Source organism: Peromyscus maniculatus, chromosome 8 (assembly GCF_049852395.1).
Source record: "Peromyscus maniculatus bairdii isolate BWxNUB_F1_BW_parent chromosome 8, HU_Pman_BW_mat_3.1, whole genome shotgun sequence".
In the NCBI taxonomy this organism is placed as follows: domain Eukaryota; kingdom Metazoa; phylum Chordata; class Mammalia; order Rodentia; family Cricetidae; genus Peromyscus; species Peromyscus maniculatus.
The window spans coordinates 10,747,594-10,763,727 of NC_134859.1; the positions used below are offsets into that span (position 1 = coordinate 10,747,594).

General features: G+C 50.6%; 1 protein-coding gene across 3 annotated transcripts in view; it reads left to right on the forward strand.

The window, feature by feature from the left end:
* The window catches only part of Coro7 (coronin 7), a 61,821-nt gene that overhangs the window by 17,791 nt on the left and 27,896 nt on the right, over positions 1 to 16,134 (forward strand). For all 3 annotated transcript variants that reach the window (XM_076577941.1, XM_006984693.4, XM_042283603.2), the window contains exons 7-9: positions 8,460 to 8,510; positions 15,150 to 15,236; positions 15,688 to 15,770. In XM_076577941.1, the coding sequence (XP_076434056.1) occupies positions 8,460 to 8,510; positions 15,150 to 15,236; positions 15,688 to 15,770 (221 nt within the window). The remainder of the gene's footprint in view (positions 1 to 8,459; positions 8,511 to 15,149; positions 15,237 to 15,687; positions 15,771 to 16,134) is intronic.

Consider the following 16,134-nt stretch of genomic DNA (forward strand, 5'->3'; position numbering starts at 1 on the left):
TTGAAAAGTCATATGACCCCAAGACTCACTCTGGTTAGTTTATTCGGGTTTAGCACTAGAGGATGGGAAATACTTCCCAGAATAGAGACTTGGCCTTCATTCTAGAAAAATGAGGCCTGGCTACAGACAAAATGGGTATCCCAGTCAGGGAACCAGCCCTGATGGCATATCACCTGAGTCAAGACCAGCCTCTCCTTCCTTTGAGAAACCTCTATGCCCCTACCTCACTGATGGGATGGTCCAGCCCTTCTTTTTCTCTGCTCTGAGCCCCATTTGCCACCAGAATTGGGTAGGAAAGGCAAAGAATAATAGCCCAGTAAGTATGGACACTGCCTGGCCTGCTGCTATCTTTTTCTTTTCTTTTTTTAAAATTTATTTATTTATTTTGTATACAGTGTTCTGTCTGCCGGCCAGAAGAGGGCACCAGATCTCGTTACAGATGGTTGTGAGCCACCATGTGCTTGCTGGGAATTGAACTCAGGACCTCTGGAAGAGCAGTCAGTGCTCTTAACCCCTGAGCCATCTCTCTAGCCTACCTGCTGCCATCTTGCAAGGCAGTTAGAAGGAGAAAGCCAAGCCCAGGGGATTCATGCTAGTTCCCCACAGGGAGACATTGCCCCCTAGACCCAGAGCCCAAAGCGCCAGGACAAGAAGTACATGTTTCCCAGGCAGGTGGCACAATAAAGTTATGAACTTGTAAGGTGATCCCTGCTCCTCCCCCTCTTTTCTAGACCTAGGTGTGCCACCTGTGGGGATGCACCATCTCTTCCAGGCTGGCACCTGTTGGCACATGCTAGGACGAGTGGGTACCTTGATTATGTGCGCACTTCTGCCTTCCTTTGCTGGAAAGGTGTCTTGATATCTTGGGTGGTACTACTGACCCTACTAATACAGTCCTGGGACTACAGGCTAGGTGGAGATGCCCATGGGTTTACATAGGATGCCAGTGTTGTTGGAGCGGTAAGTGAGCTCCCTCCGTAGGAGAGTCAGCACCGCTCTTGGCCAGAGGTTGTGGACCAGGCTCTGGCTCTGTGCAGTTGCTCCTTGTGCTGCTTGACTGGGCCAGTGTGGCATGCCGCTTCCCGTCAGAGGGGCCTGGTTCTCGGTTCTGTCTTGACTGGGCCAGTGTGGCATGCCGCTTCCCGTCAGAGGGACCTGGTTCTCGGTTCTGTCTTGACTGGGCCAGTGTGGCATGCCGCTTCCCGTCAGAGGGGCCTGGTTCTCGGTTCTGTCTTGACTGGGCCAGTGTGGCATGCTGCTTCCCATCAGAGGGACCAGGTCCTCGGTTCTGTCTTGACTGGGCCAGTGTGGCATACCGCTTCCCATCAGAGGGACCAGGTTCTCGGTTCTGTCTTGACTGGGCCAGTGTGGCATACCGCTTCCCATCAGAGGGACCTGGTTCTCGGTTCTGTCTTGACTGGGCCAGTGTGGCATGCCGCTTCCCATCAGAGGGACCAGGTTCTCGGTTCTGTCTTGACTGGGCCAGTGTGGCATACCGCTTCCCGTCAGAGGGGCCTGGTTCTCGGTTCTGTCTTGACTGGGCCAGTGTGGCATGCCGCTTCCCATCAGAGGGACCAGGTTCTCGGTTCTGTCTTGACTGGGCCAGTGTGGCATACCGCTTCCCGTCAGAGGGGCCTGGTTCTCGGTTCTGTCTTGACTGGGCCAGTGTGGCATGCCGCTTCCCGTCAGAGGGACCTGGTTCTCGGTTCTGTCTTGACTGGGCCAGTGTGGCATGCCGCTTCCCGTCAGAGGGACCTGGTTCTTGGTTCTGTCTTGACTGGGCCAATGTGGCATGCCGCTTCCCGTCAGAGGGGCCTGGTTCTCGGTTCTGTCTTGACTGGGCCAGTGTGGCATGCCACTTCCCATCAGAGGGACCTGGTTCTCGGTTCTGTCTTGCTGCTGCTGGTGAAGGGCAGCTCTGCCTCTCAGAGCACCCACGCTAACCCTAACCTCTAATGGCTGAGAAAGGAAACCAGAGACCACTAGAGGGCGAACGGGCACCACGGACGGTGTGCTTGGCCTGCTCTGAGCTCCTGGCAGGCCCCTTTGCCTGGCCTAGAACAGCCCCAAGCCTAGCCTGCTCTGAACCTGATTTGCGTCCAGCCTTAAACTGCTGCCCTTAGTGGCCCAGCCTTCTCTGGGAAGCTTGTTGCACGCCGAGAACAATGCTGCACTCCCAACTCCAGTGCCCTCCCTGTGAGAGGTCACAGAGCTGGTCAGTGGTGGGGTTAGCATTTGAATGTAGGCCTCCAGCTTTCCTCAGCAGCTCCACCCTGCAGAGTGAGAAGTGATTTCTCTAGCCCTTCATCTTGGGAACTTGACATCTCTTCTGTCCCGTACGTCTCTTGCTTGTTTTCCCCTGTCCTTAATCTCAGATTGTTCTGTCTGTCCTCCTGTGTCTAGCTTTACTCTTACCGCCCCCTCCACCCACCACCCACCACCCACCCCCACCCCCCCCCCGTCACATATCCCCCCCCCCCCCCCCCCCCCCCCCGTGTCTGATCTCATGTCAGGTGGCCCCAGGGGTCCTGGCTGTGGTGCAGTGCTGCTCAGGGCCAGAGCCCTGGACTGTGCCTGAACAAAGTAAGGTGCACTTGAGCTAGCTTTTCCAGAAGAACCTGGGCCTCCCTGGCTGCGCTAGGCGGGCCTCGCTTCCCAGGCCTCTCCAGCACTGCACCTCCTGCAGCTCTTGCTGCCCATGGCCTCTCCACTCCCTCTGTCCGCTCCGTTATATGACCTCCCCCTTCACAACACGCACTGGCAGGCTCCTGCCTCGGCATCCTGCTTGTGCTTTTCCACCTTGTCTTGTGCTTGTCTTTTGCGGTTCAACTCAGGCTTCTTCCCGGTTTTCCTGTGACACCTCTGGCTAGAGAGTGCAGCTTAGCTGGGAACTTGGTCCTCACTGGGGCTGGCCGTTCATTGTTCCATCCGAAGCACCCAGACTCAGGCTATGCACAGAGCAAGCATTAATTTGGCTTCCCTTATGTGTGGTCTAATTTTCTGACTGATTTATTTTGAATTGTTTGTTTGTTTGTTTATATATGAGTGTTTTGTGTGTATGTATATCTGTGTATCACATAGGTGCCTAGTGCCCTTGGATCCTTGGAACTGGAGTTACAGATGGTTGTAAACTGCCTTGTGGGTGCTGGGAAATGAACTTGGGTCCTCTGAAAGAGCATCCAGTGCTCTTAACTGCTGAGCCATCTCTCCAGCCCTCTCAAAATATATTTTGAGATAGGGTCTCAGTCTGTAGCTTAGGCTAACCTGTAACTTCACTGTGTAATCTAAGTTGGCATCAAATTCAGGGTGCTCCTCCGCCTCTACTGCTGAGTGCTGGGATTATGGGCATGAGTCGCCCTTCTTGGCACAGTTTTATTTTTATTTAACAGACTATTTTAGAACTGTTTTATAGGAAAAATATAGCAGATAATACAGAAATTTCCCATATTTCCCCTCTCTCCAAATCCATTTCCTTTATTATTTTGTTGTTATGTTTAAAACATTTGTTTTGAGGTGGGGGTCTTACTATGTAGCCCTGGCTAGCCTGGAACTGACTATATAGACCAGGTTGACCTCATGGATTTGCCTGCCTCTGCCTCCTTAGTGCTGGGATTAAAGACAAATGCCCCCAGGCTCAGACCTGTTATTATATTTTCCAGACAGTCTGTATAACCCAGGCTGACCCTGAATTTGGAAACCTTCTACTGCCTCAGCCTCCCAGGTGCCAGGATTACCAGCACATCCCACACCTGCCTCTCCTCACTGTCTCTTGTACTGGTGGGATACACTGTGGCAATTATACAGCTGTTGACAAATTATTAGAAACTCAAGTCTAATTTTCGTTAGCTTGTTTGCCAGTATGCATACATGTCAGAGAGGGATATGTGTGTCCATACAGACCAAATGTTGGGTATCTTTCTCTGTTACATTCTACATTTATTTTCCAATATATATTCATTTTCTTTTATGTATGAGTGTTTTGCCTGCATGTTTGTTTTTTCTTTTAAAATGATTTATTTTTACTTATTTTTTTACTGTCAATTTATTTATTTTTTTATTTTCTTTTTTTTTTTTTCATTTTTCGTTATTAAGAAATTTTCTACTCACTCTACATACCACCCACAGATCCCATCTCCTCCCTCCTCCCACCTCCCAGCCCTCCCTCCCAAGCCACCCCACATCCCCACATCCCCACATCCCCCAAATCAAGGTCTCCTGTGGGGAGTCAGCAGAGCCCGGCACACTGAGCCTAGGCAGGTCCAAGCCCCTCCCCACTGCACCAAGCCTGCACAAGGTGTCACACCACAGGCACTGGGCTCCCAAAAGCCTGCCCATGCACCAGGGACGGATCCCAATCCTCCTGCCTGGGTGCCCCCCCCCCAAACAGTTTGAGCCGAACAACAGTCTTCTGTATCCAGAGGGCCTAGTTTAGTCCCATGGGGGCCCCACAGCCACCAGTCCGTAGTTTATGGGCTCCCACCAGTGTTTGCCTGTGTATTTGTATGCACCAAGTGCATGCTTAGTGCTCACGGAGGTCAGACATGAGCAATGGATCCCCTGCAACTGGAGTCAAGGATGGCTGAGAACCACCATGTGGGTGAAGGTTGTGGGGCATTTGTATACTGTATGATGATGTATTGCTGTGATTAGTATAATAAAAAGCTGAACAGCCAATAGGTAGGCAGGAGGTATAGGCGAGATTTCCAGGGAGACAAGGGAAGAGGAAGAGAAATCAAGGCAATCAGGAGACACCAGGAAACACAGAGAGGAAACATGAGGTGCAAGGTGGAAGAGAAGTCACACTATGTGATGGAACATAGATTAATATAAATGGATTAATTTAAGTTATAAGAGCCAGTTAGGAACAAGCCTAAGCTATAGGCCGAGCTTTCATAGTTAGTAAGAAATCTCCATGTTGTTATTTGTGAGCTGGAGGCCCAAAGAAAAATCCAACTACAGGTGCTGAAAATTGAACCTGTCCTCTTCCACAGCAATCAGTGCCTTAACCACTGAGCCTTCTCTTCAGCCCTACCGGTTTTTTTTTTTTTTTTTTAACTTAAAAAAAAAGAAAAAGAAAAAAACAGGCATGGTAGTGCATGTTTTTAATTCCAGCAGTTGGGAGGCAGAGGCAGGGAAATCTCTGTGAATTCAAGGCCAGCCTGGTCCTACAGAGTGAGTTCCAGAACAGCCAGGTCTAATGTAGAGAGACTCTGTTTCAAAGAAAAAACTTACTTTGTGCTTGTGCTATGGTATACAAGTTGGGTAGGTCAGAGGTCAACTTTATGGACTTGGTTTTCTCCTACCTTTACATAGGTTCCAAGATTCAAACTCAGATCTTCAGGCTTCCATGGTATCTTAGTTAGGGCTGCTATTGTGATACACCACCACTGACAAACAAAAGCAACCTGGGGAGAAGAGGGTTTATTTCATCTTGTACTTCTAGGTCACGGTCATCACTGAGGGAAGTCAAGAGCAGGAACTCAAGGCAGGAACTGAAGCAGAAGCCATGGAGGACTGCTGCTTAGTTGCTTATATACTGGCTTGCTCTCCATAGCTTGCGTAGTCTGCTTTCTTTCTTTATGTGTTTATTTATTTAACTTTATTTTATGTGCATTGGTGTGAGGGTGTCAGATCCTCTGGAACTGGAGTTACAGGCAGCTATGAGCTGCCATGTAGTTGCTAGGAATTGAACCTGAGTCCTCTGGAAGAACAGCCAGTGCTCTTAACCGCTGAGCCATCTCTCCGGCCTCTTGACTGCTTTATTGTACCACCCAGGACCACCTACCTAGAGGTGACACCACCCCTAGTGAGCTGGGTTCTTTCACATTAATCAAGAAGAATGCCCTATAGAATCACCTACAGGAAATCTGATGAGGGAGTTATCTCAAATGAGGTTCCTCTTACCATAACTCCTGCTTGTGTTAAGCTGACAAAAAACCAAACCAAACCAAACCAAAACAGCCAATCAGGATACAAGGTAAATGCCTTTATCTGCTGAGCCGTCTCATTACCACCTCTTCCGGATTGTATTTATTTAGACAGGGTCTCACTATGTAGCCTTGGCTGGCCTGGAGCTCACTGTGTAGATCAGGCCAGCCTCGCCCTTATGAAGGTCCACCTGCCTGAGTGCTGGGTTTGAAGGCGTGTGCCGCCGTGCCCAGCCCCTCCGCCCTACTGTTCGTGACTGTCTCTCTCAGTGAACCTGAAGCTCACCAGTTGGCTAAACTGTTTAGCCAGTGAGCCCCCAGGTCTTTCTGCCTCCACCTTCTGGTGCTTGGATTCCAGATGTGCACTGCTGTGCCTGTTTTCTCCCAGGGTACTAGAGATACTGATTATGGTAATAACTCACTGAGCCATCTCCTCAACCCCACACTGACATTTCAACAATAAGAAGTCTTCATATCTATAAAATGGAATATCCATCCATTTGTTTATATCTGTGGTTTTTCTTCGTCAGCGTGTTTTAATTTGACTCATGTTTTGTTGATACATACTTTGTAAGATTTATTACTAAGCATTTCTGTTCTTTGGTGCTTATGCAAATGGTAATGTTCTTGGTTTGTAAGTCTAAGTATCATTTTTCAAAATATGAAAATAGGTGTCTGTGCTTATGGAAGCAAAGTTGAGCTATGCTAAAATATAAAATGGGAATGTTGGCCAGCCCCCACTTCCTCGCCCTTCATACCCAGCATCGACTCACCGTTCGAAGCTCGGTCCTTCTCTTTGCTTAGCAAACTCCCAAAGTGTACAAGAACACGGTCACTCAAATGGAGAGCTGTTTTATTTTGACAATAGTAGACCAGGCCACGTTGTCCTCATCTTCCTCTTTCACCTAATTTATTATGGCCAAACCTATAGATAGTGGATACAAACTCCACTGAATTGTTTTTTCTTTTAGTGATTGAACCCAGGGCTTTGTGTGTACTTGTGTGCTAGGCCTGGGCTACACCACTAGGCATGTATCCAGCTTTCCATGCACTTGTGCTTGTGCATAGAGACAGCACGCACGCACGCACGCACGCACGCATGCACACTGGTGACCTTGAAGAAATGAGGACCTATGTATAGGGCATGAGCATTTTATTCCAGGTGTAGATTTTTGTCTTTTCCCATCTTGGCCCTCATGTAATCTTGATCAGCTAGTGCACTGAAGAGATGGTTAGGGAAGATTAGTTTCTCTTTATCCATTCTTTGACCTGGGCTTGGTGGCACACATCTGTAATCCCAGTACTGAGGCAGCAGTGGGGTTGCTGCAGGTTCAAGGCCCGCGTGGGATACGTACACACCAAGACCTAGTCTCAGCAGCACCCATAAACCCTCAGTAGACTGAGGTCGGGATTACTGAGACTAAGCAGAAGGTTCTGTGTGTGTGTGTCTGTTCTGTGTGTGTGTCTGTATGGGTGTGTGCATATGGAGGCCAGAGGTTGATTCTGGTGTCTTCCTCCATCACTCTCCACCTTACTGTGTGTTTGCGTGTGTTATCCTGTTCGTGTGGCTGTGTGGAAGCCAACGGTTGGTGCTATGTCCTCCTTGGTCCCTATTTATTTATTTGGGTGGGGGAACATGTGCCACGTGTGGCGCTCAGAAGACAACTTGTAGGAGTCCATTGTCTCTTTGCACCTTGTGGGTTTCAGGGACCAAACCCAGGTTGTCAGGCTTGGGGGCAAACACCGTTACCTGCTGAGCCATCTTGCTTGATCCCACAGTATATTCTTTTACTTTTTGAAATTTTTATGTATATGCGTGTTCTACCTGCATATATGTGCATCATACTAGTATAGTGCCCTCGGAGGCTAGTTGGATGGACTGGAGTTATAAATGGTTGTGAGCCACCATGTGGGTGCTGGAAAATGAATCCAGGTTGTCCAGTAAAGCAGCAAATGATTTTTAACCACTGAGCCATCTCTCCAGCCCTTCCCCACTGTATTTTTTGAGACAGTGTCTCTTATGGAACCTGGGTCTCGTTGATTTGGCTAGACTGGCTGGCAGTGAGATTTGAGGGTCCTCCGGTTTCCATCTCCATACCCCGAGAGAGAAGGCTGCCGGTGCACACCTAGTGTTTCTGTGAGTGCTGGGCTCTAAACTCACGCCCTCATGCTTGCATGGCAGACACTTAATCAACTAAATCATCTCTCCAACCTCAGTGTGAAGTTTTTAAATGCAGAAGTATCATCATCGTGTAAGCCCTGCCTCAAAGGAAAAAAAAGATGTGGAGAGGGTGTGCATGTGACATCCTGGCAGATAACAGGGTGTAATTGAATCTAATCCTCTGGGAGTCTGGGCAGGAAGGGACCTGCCCTCCTGGTAAAAAGGAAGACCCAGCTAGGGAAGTAGCATCTGGTCTGTGATGCCAGTCTGTGTAATATGGTACCAGCTGATGAGAGCCTGTAGTGTGAGAATCCTCCAGAAACCCTCAGGTTTTAATTGTATCCATTGGTTCTTCCTCTCTTCTTTTTCAGGACAAGCAGCTACGGATCTTTGACCCCAGAGCAAGAACCAAGGCCTCTCAGGTGAGTTATGTGTCCAGTGCTGGTGGGTAGTTAAAAAAAAAAAAAAAAACCCTGTCTAGGACAAGGACTGCACAGTTCCAGCATTTTCAGGGATCTGGTGGTGAGCGGCGCAGCTGCTGGTGCTGGGAGCTCTTTCTGAGACCTGATCTCTGAGTCCTGGGAGGCACCTAGCTTTGATCACAGGGTGGGACGCAGCCAGGCTGCCCACAGGCTGTCAGTGGAGACATTCCCTGACTTCAGGAATGTAATTTGAGATTTCAGCTTTCTCCCCTCCTTTGAACCCTGCTGTGTTTTCCTGGCATGGTCAGCAGTGTCGAGCTACTGAGGACTCAGAAAAAATCCTCAGTCCAATATCCAGATCTTTTAATGGGCCGTGGGATGGACTGACTTCCCATTCCTGCAAGACCTGGGACTGTAGGTGATTTGTTATTACCTGTGTCCTAGGTACCTGCAGTCTATGTAGTCCTGACTTCCAAATGAGGCGGCAGGCACAGGGCCTCTGGACAGTCATCCATTCATTTCTCTAACAGAGACCCTGTAGGCAGCAGTCAGCCAGCCATACATATGGCCCTGTCCTCAATGATTGCTAAGGGCTTCTCTTTCCTGGAGCGCTTAGTGTCTGTCCTGAGAAACTGGCTTACAGATGAGGACTCAGTTTTACAATCAACCATAAGCAGATGGCCAGAGGTGGGGAGAGTTTGTTCTAGAAGTCATCGGAGAGGATATGAAGGGGAGACAACAGCTTGCTCTAGAAATCATCTGAAAGGTCCAGAGGGGGGGCAGGCTACCAAGGGTCTGTCCCCTGGGCTGTGGGAAACCACCGAGCATTTTAAGCAGGAAGTGAGATCAGTGAATTTCTATTCCCCCCCTTCGAGATTTATTTAATATTTTTTTGTGTGTATATGTGTGTGTGAGAGAGAGCCTAGGAGCACACATATTTACATGGGTGCCCACTGAAGACAGGAGATTGGACCCCTGGAGCTGGAGTTGCAGGTAGCTGTGAGTTACCTGATGTGGGAGCTGGAACTCAACTCAGGTCCTCTGGAAGAGCAGTAAGCACTCTTCACTGCTAGGCATCTCTCCTAACATCCCCCTTCCTTCTCTGCCTCCCACTCTCTCTTTCTCGAGTCTTACTGTATTGCCCTGACTGACACTCTATGTAGACCAGGCTAGGCTTACAGAGAACCTGCTTCTGCCCCTCCAGTGCTGGGATTAAAGGTGTGCACTACTATACTTGACATTTTTATATTTCTTTTATTTTTTAAAAAAGATTTATTTTAATTATTCTTTTTTTTTTTTTTTTAAGATCTATTTATTTATTATGTATATAGTGTTCTGTCTGCACATATCCCTTCAGGCCAGAAGAGGGCACCAGATCTCATTACAGATGATTGTGAGCCACCATGTGGTTGCTGGGAATTGAACTCAGGACCCTTGGAAGAACAAGCAGTGCTCTTAACCTCTGAGCCATCTCTCCAGCCCTATTTTTATTATTCTTTTAAAAATACTTATTGTATATGTACAGTTATTTTACTTCCATGTTTGTGTGCCCCTCATGCATGCAGTGCCCATGAGGGCATTGTGTTCCCTTGGAATGGAGGTTACAAATGGTGTGACCTGCCATGTGGGTAAAAACCCTGGTCCTCTGCAAGAGCAGCCAGTGTTCTTAACCACTGAGCTATCTCTCCAACCCCAACTTTTATTATTTTGAATTATGTATCTGCACGTGTGTCTGGGTAAGGCTTTGTTATGTGAGTGCAGATGCCTGCAGAGCTTGGAGGCATTGGATCCCTAGAGCTGGAGTTACAGAATTTTGTAAGGTGCCTGACATGGGTCCTTGGCAAGAGTATCATACAAAGTTTTGTTTTGTTTTGTTTTGTTTGGATTTTGTTTGATTTTTCGAGACAGCGTTTCTCTGTGTAGCCCTGGCTGTCCTGGAACTTGTTCTGTAGACCAGGCTGGCCTTGAACTCAGAGATCCACCTGCCTCTGCCTTCAGAGTGCTAGGACTGCATTATGTACATGAACCATCTCTCTAACCCCAGGATTTCTATTTCTTTCTTTCTTTTCCTTTTTCTTTTCTTTCTTTCTTTCCTTTTTTAAAGAATTAAGAAACAACACTTTATTTTATGGGCATGAGCATTTTGCATGTATGTCTGAGGCACCACATGCATGCCTGCTGCCCTTATAGACCAAAAAAGGGTGTCAGATCCTCTGGAATTTGAATTACGTAGAGTTGTAAGCCACCATGTAGATGCTGGGAATCAGACCCCTGTGGGGTCCTCTGGACAAGTAGCCAGTGCTCTTAACAGCTAAGCTATCGCTTCAGCCCCAGGAATTTGTAGTTCTCGATAGAACTAGAAGCTGATGAGGCTTTTTTCCTAGGGGGGCATGGTACAGAGTCTTGTTCCCTAGTAAAGACCTAGTCCCATCCAGAGTCCTTCTCTGTTCCCCACAGGGAGTTAAAGATGGCCTGGAGCTCTTGTACCTTCATCCTCAAAAAGCTCTTCGCACAGTACATTGTTCCTCTTGGGCCTGACTAGTTAGTTCTACTCTGTCTTGCTGAGGACTGAAAAGAGGCCCCATCAGATAGGTGAATCGAGAGCAGAGTTTGCCACATTCTGGCCTTGTGTCCCCAAAAAGGCTGCTGATCTCATCCCACTGGGTCATTTGAATCTCAGGTCAATGAGGTGTGAACAGTAGGCCTTGCCTGATAGGCTTTCTCTGACCCCCAAGCTTCTGCCTAGAAAGAGGTACCCAGGTCTGTTTGTTTTAGGGTGAGGTAGAAGCCCCTTCTCAGGGTGCCTTGCCCAGGGTTCTGGGGTACACAAAGTACCTGCCCTCATGCCCATCAGGCATCACACTGAGCCAGCTCCTTGAGTGTTTTCTTTCTTCATCCCCCTTTGCAGTGGCCTCTTTCCAGCTTGCCTTCTCCCCCATTCCCCACCCCCCTTTTCCTCCCCTCCTACGCCTCCCTAACACCCCACAGAGGTGGTCTGTGAGTGAGGCTGAGGTGGAGCCGGTGTGGCTGCTAGCCAAGGGGCTCCAAGTTGCTGAAGAGGACAAGCAGGCGTCGAGGCTGTGGCTGGAGGGGCTGTAGCCAGGAGATCTGGGAAGAGCGTGGGCAGCTCCCCTGGCCGCTGGGATGGTGCCTGTGTTTGGCTCTGAGGCTGTATGCAATGCGGGGGCAGCCGCAGGCCTGGAATGCTGCCCTCCAACCGGCCCTGCTCCCCCCAACTTCCGCCCAGGGCATCTGGCCCACACCTGGCTTCTATTAGGAAAACCACTGCTGACGGCCAGGGTGGTGTGAGCTGAGGGGCCAGCTCGGAGAGACTCCTTCTGAAAGTGCTTTCTCTGAGTTCCCCTTCCTGTCTAACAGGAGTCAAAGTGGGGGTGGGGTGGAATGTACCACCCTGGTCCTACCTTTGCCTGTTCTGGGCCTCTCCTCATCTGGACCCCATGGTCCTCAGAGACCAGAGGCTGCACAGGCCTCCAAAGTTGTCCTCTCTCCACTGTCCACTTTGGCTGTGTCTCTGGGCACTTGATCTTGGAGCAAGCCACCCTTGGGTGGCTCCCTACTGTATTTTATCCCTTACTTCGTAGGTATCTGATGGTAGTTGTGGTTGCCTAGGAGCTTGCACACTCCTGGAGAAGTTCCCTTTTCCTTAGAAAAGAGATTAGAGTTCCCTACCCTACACTGGGAGTGTTGCCATGGCATTGGAGAGGGGATGTGACTGCTCCTCAGCTGGAATGTGAACGTGCCACTGTCCCCTGGTTGTGTTTGGCTGGCACAGCTGGACTACCGCCATTCCTGTTCTTTTCTCCAGACCAGAGATGGGGAGGATTGTTAGAGGACTGAGTGGCAGAAAAGACCTCCATAAGCATCAGTATGCTTAGTGACCCTACAGTTTAGGCCAGCCTTGGAGGTTTGCTGGAAACCGGAGGCATCTGGACTGGTGGTGGTCCCACCTCTGCCACCTATGATCCCAGGACCTCCTCGTGACAACGGGTCCTGGCTCACAAGGCTTAGGGACTTAAGGATCCCACAGCTGCATTATAGGTGATCAAGGCAGGCTGCCTCCTGTGTCTAGGCCCCTGGTTTCTCCATATGTGAATGGGAAGAGAGAAGATGTGGACCAAGGTGCATTCTACTCTAGTCTGTCTCTCCGCATGGAAAGCTGCCAGTGGCAGCCACCCCAGGCCTATGGGAGCTATAGAGGTTCTTGTGCTCACAAATAAGCACTAACGGGACCAGGAATGTTAAACACAGAGTTGTCCCATCAAAGGGAGGGATGCATGACCTGTTTATCCAACCAGAAGTCTGGGAGCGGATGTGGTTAATATCCTGATGACCTTTGAGCTATCTGTGTGGCTAAGACAACACCAGATCCTCCCCCAGACCCTTATCATGAGCTTGTCAATCTCTAGAACCCATCTTTATGATGTAGTCATGTCTTAAACTTTATTATGTACACAATATTGATTTGATTATTACCAGGAAAATTTTCACCAAATTATGCTGTTCTTAAATATGTCTAAAATAAACTACTTGGGGTCAGATTCCCAAAGTTTGAACCAACACCAACTACTGATCAAGTTGCACCAAATCACCTTCTTGGCTCCCGTGGCTCATTGCTCTAGTGGCCATGGTAGTTGTAGAGACTCCTGCCCGGATTAGCCGCCTCCTTCTCCCTCCCGGCAGCTTCTTGGGCTCAGTCTCTATGCAGAGCTAGCTCTGTATGGATTATTCCATTCTAGCTCAAACAAAAAGTTACTTCAGTTACATTCTGTGCCCTGTTACCTTGTAAAAATGCATATTTGCAGCTGGACGTGATGGTGCACATCTGTAAACCCAGCACTTGGGAGGCTGAGGCAGAAAAGCAAGTGTTCAAGACTGACCTGGACTCTATGGCATGACCCTGTCTCAGAAAACCATACCCCCCTCCCCTCCAAAAAAAAAATTAAACAGGAAAACACAGGCACAGTGCTGAACATTCAGCCGATTTTAACACCTAGTTCTTAGAGTAGCTGTCCAGGGGAAGATGTCATTGTGCTTTTCAGAGATGAAGAGGCTGAGGCACAGAACTCATCCAGGGCAGGGCAGTGGGGCAAGGGTGGGTCCGGTTCAGGGCTTCCTCGCCGAACCTCCGTTTGCCCCTCTGTGGCACTTGGTAGGGACTGCAGTGGAGTTAGTCTGTTCAGTCCGGCTGGCCTCCTGATGTGGGGCTGTCCCAGGGCCGGGGAGCCTGGTCTGCTGTTCTCCTAGCATAGCATATCCACATTGGGAAAGGAAGAATGCTCGGCTTCACCCCATTCCTGCTCTTTGAAACCCGGCCTGTCCCACCGTTGGCTCCTAGCACGGTTCTTGGCCCCTGGGAGCCTCGCTTGTTCGTTGGATGTGGATGAGTGAGTGACGTGTAGGCCGGTTATGAGCCATCTAGTCTCCCGCCTTCAGGAGGGACACGCACACTGGTGGAGGAGGAACAGCTCAGTGACACTGCTGAGCCACAGTAGTGTGTCAGAGGCTGGCCAGTGGCTTGACCCTTGTCCCGACCCCCCAGCCCCTTTTACGTGGAGAGAGAAGGATGGGGCCCTAGTTCTCAGGCTCCAACTCCAACTTCCTGTGCCACTGTGGCTGGATGGGAAAGGAACAGTGAGAAAAGCCCCTTGAAGGACAGGCGGAGCATTTCCAGTGGTCTCCCACGCTGGGGTCAGCCTCTGTGTGCTGGGGAGGGGGCCCTGGGCCAGCTTCTCCAAGCTGCTTCCCTGCCTCATTCATTCCCAAGGAGGAGATCGTGGGAAGTTTGGAGGAGGCTGGCCACATTTGGGGTGAGCTATTTTTGGTAACAGGGTCCTTGTCTCAGGCTCCAGGGGCAGGGTGACTGGGAGAGAGCTGTTTGCATTTCCTCTGGCCCATGGACTCCCTCCTGCCAGGGCCCAAGGGGGACAGGGCCATTTGCTCCGCCTGCTCTGTGAACTTCTTTTTCCTTTGGGGTGGGGGGGCCCCCAGCCTTCCTGTCTGTCAGATGCTCCGACGCCCCGAAGGGCCAGCAGGGGCACTGCTTGACTCTCTCCAGGACGTTACCCAGAGCTTGGCCCCAGGCCCTGCCTCTGGCCTGCTGGCAGTGGCAGGAGGCAGCAGTAATCCCTCTAATCCTGTGATTTGCACGGGGCTTTCCTCAAGGCCCGGTCCTTCCATGTGCACTCACGGTTGATCCTCCAGGCAGCTCCGAGGAGTGGGTGGCATGGGCACTGTAAGCCTCATTTATGAGTGAGAAGAATGAGCTGTGCAGAGGGTGTGCATTCCCCACGTTCATACAGCTCTTGAGTAAGGCCCCTCAGCTGTCAGCCTTCTCAGGGCACCTACAGGTGAGAAAGTGCTGCGGCCTTTGGCCCTGGAACACCAGCACTCTGAGGAGGGGGGAGGATGAACCTGAGCCTGGTGGCCTCTGGGTACCGAGATGCCTTCAAAGGTGGGGGCAGGGCTTCTTCCTATGGCACATGTGGCCTTCAGGACCTCTCCTGTTCTCTGGGTACTCCTACAAGTAGGCACAAATGGTCCCAGTTCCCAGCCTCTCGGGAGGTCCTTATCCCCAGCAGGGGGCCCTAATGGCTCGGCACTGCCTCTTGTCTCCTGCAGAGCACACAGGCCCATGAGAACAACAGAGACACGCGGCTGGCGTGGACAGGCATTCCGGAGCATCTTGTGTCCACAGGATTCAACCAGGTGTGTTTCCTCCAGCATTCACAGCAGTGCCAGCCAGGGACTTGTCTAGTCCTTTAGGAGCCTGCTTCAAGAAGGTTGGGTGAGGCCATTGGGAGGTGGGGTGCAGACAGCCAGTTCCAGGCCTGTCCATATACGGGCCGTGCAGCTGGGTCTCGGGGCCCCAGGGAATTGAGGACGTTAGAAAACTGGCAGATTCCATTTGCAGTAGCTCAGCTTGACCCCAGGAGCCATGGTGGCCCCAGAGGGACCAGAGTCCATGGAGAGAAACGCCCTTCTCCCTTGTCACCCAAGGGCTCTTAAAGGGGCAGGGCCTGACACGAAAACCCAAACTCACCCTCCTGTCACGATGCCCTGCTGCTCTGAGGCAGGTGACCATGCCAGGCCGCACCCTCAAGCACTGGGTCCCAGGAGCAGGTAGACTCCCCTGAGCCTTTCTCTGGCCTCCTCACAGATTCGTGAAAGAGAAGTGAAGCTCTGGGACACGCGCCTCTTGAGCAGCGCCCTGGCCTCCGTCACCCTGGACACCTCACCCGGGTAGGACCTTTGACATGCTGGGAGCTGGGAGCCAAGAGTCGAGATAGAAGGTGTCCAAACTGGCCATTGGTGACGGTCCCTGGCTGATCACGAGAGTGTGCCAGATGCTGAGTCTGGGCTGCACCTGGGCCCAGCACGCCAGGATCCCCAGCTTTTCCAGCAGGGGATGCTGAGGCCGTCTTAAATGGGCCAATGAATGAGCTTGTCCTGTCCTCTTGGGGCCCTGTCAGAAAAGTAGGCCCCTGGTTATGGGGCACCCTTCACTGCTTAAAGGTCCATTCAAGTGTGTTTTTGAATTTAGGGTAGGGGCTGTGACCTTGAAAATGGGTCATTGGGGTACAGGTGACGGGAATGGGCTTGCTTT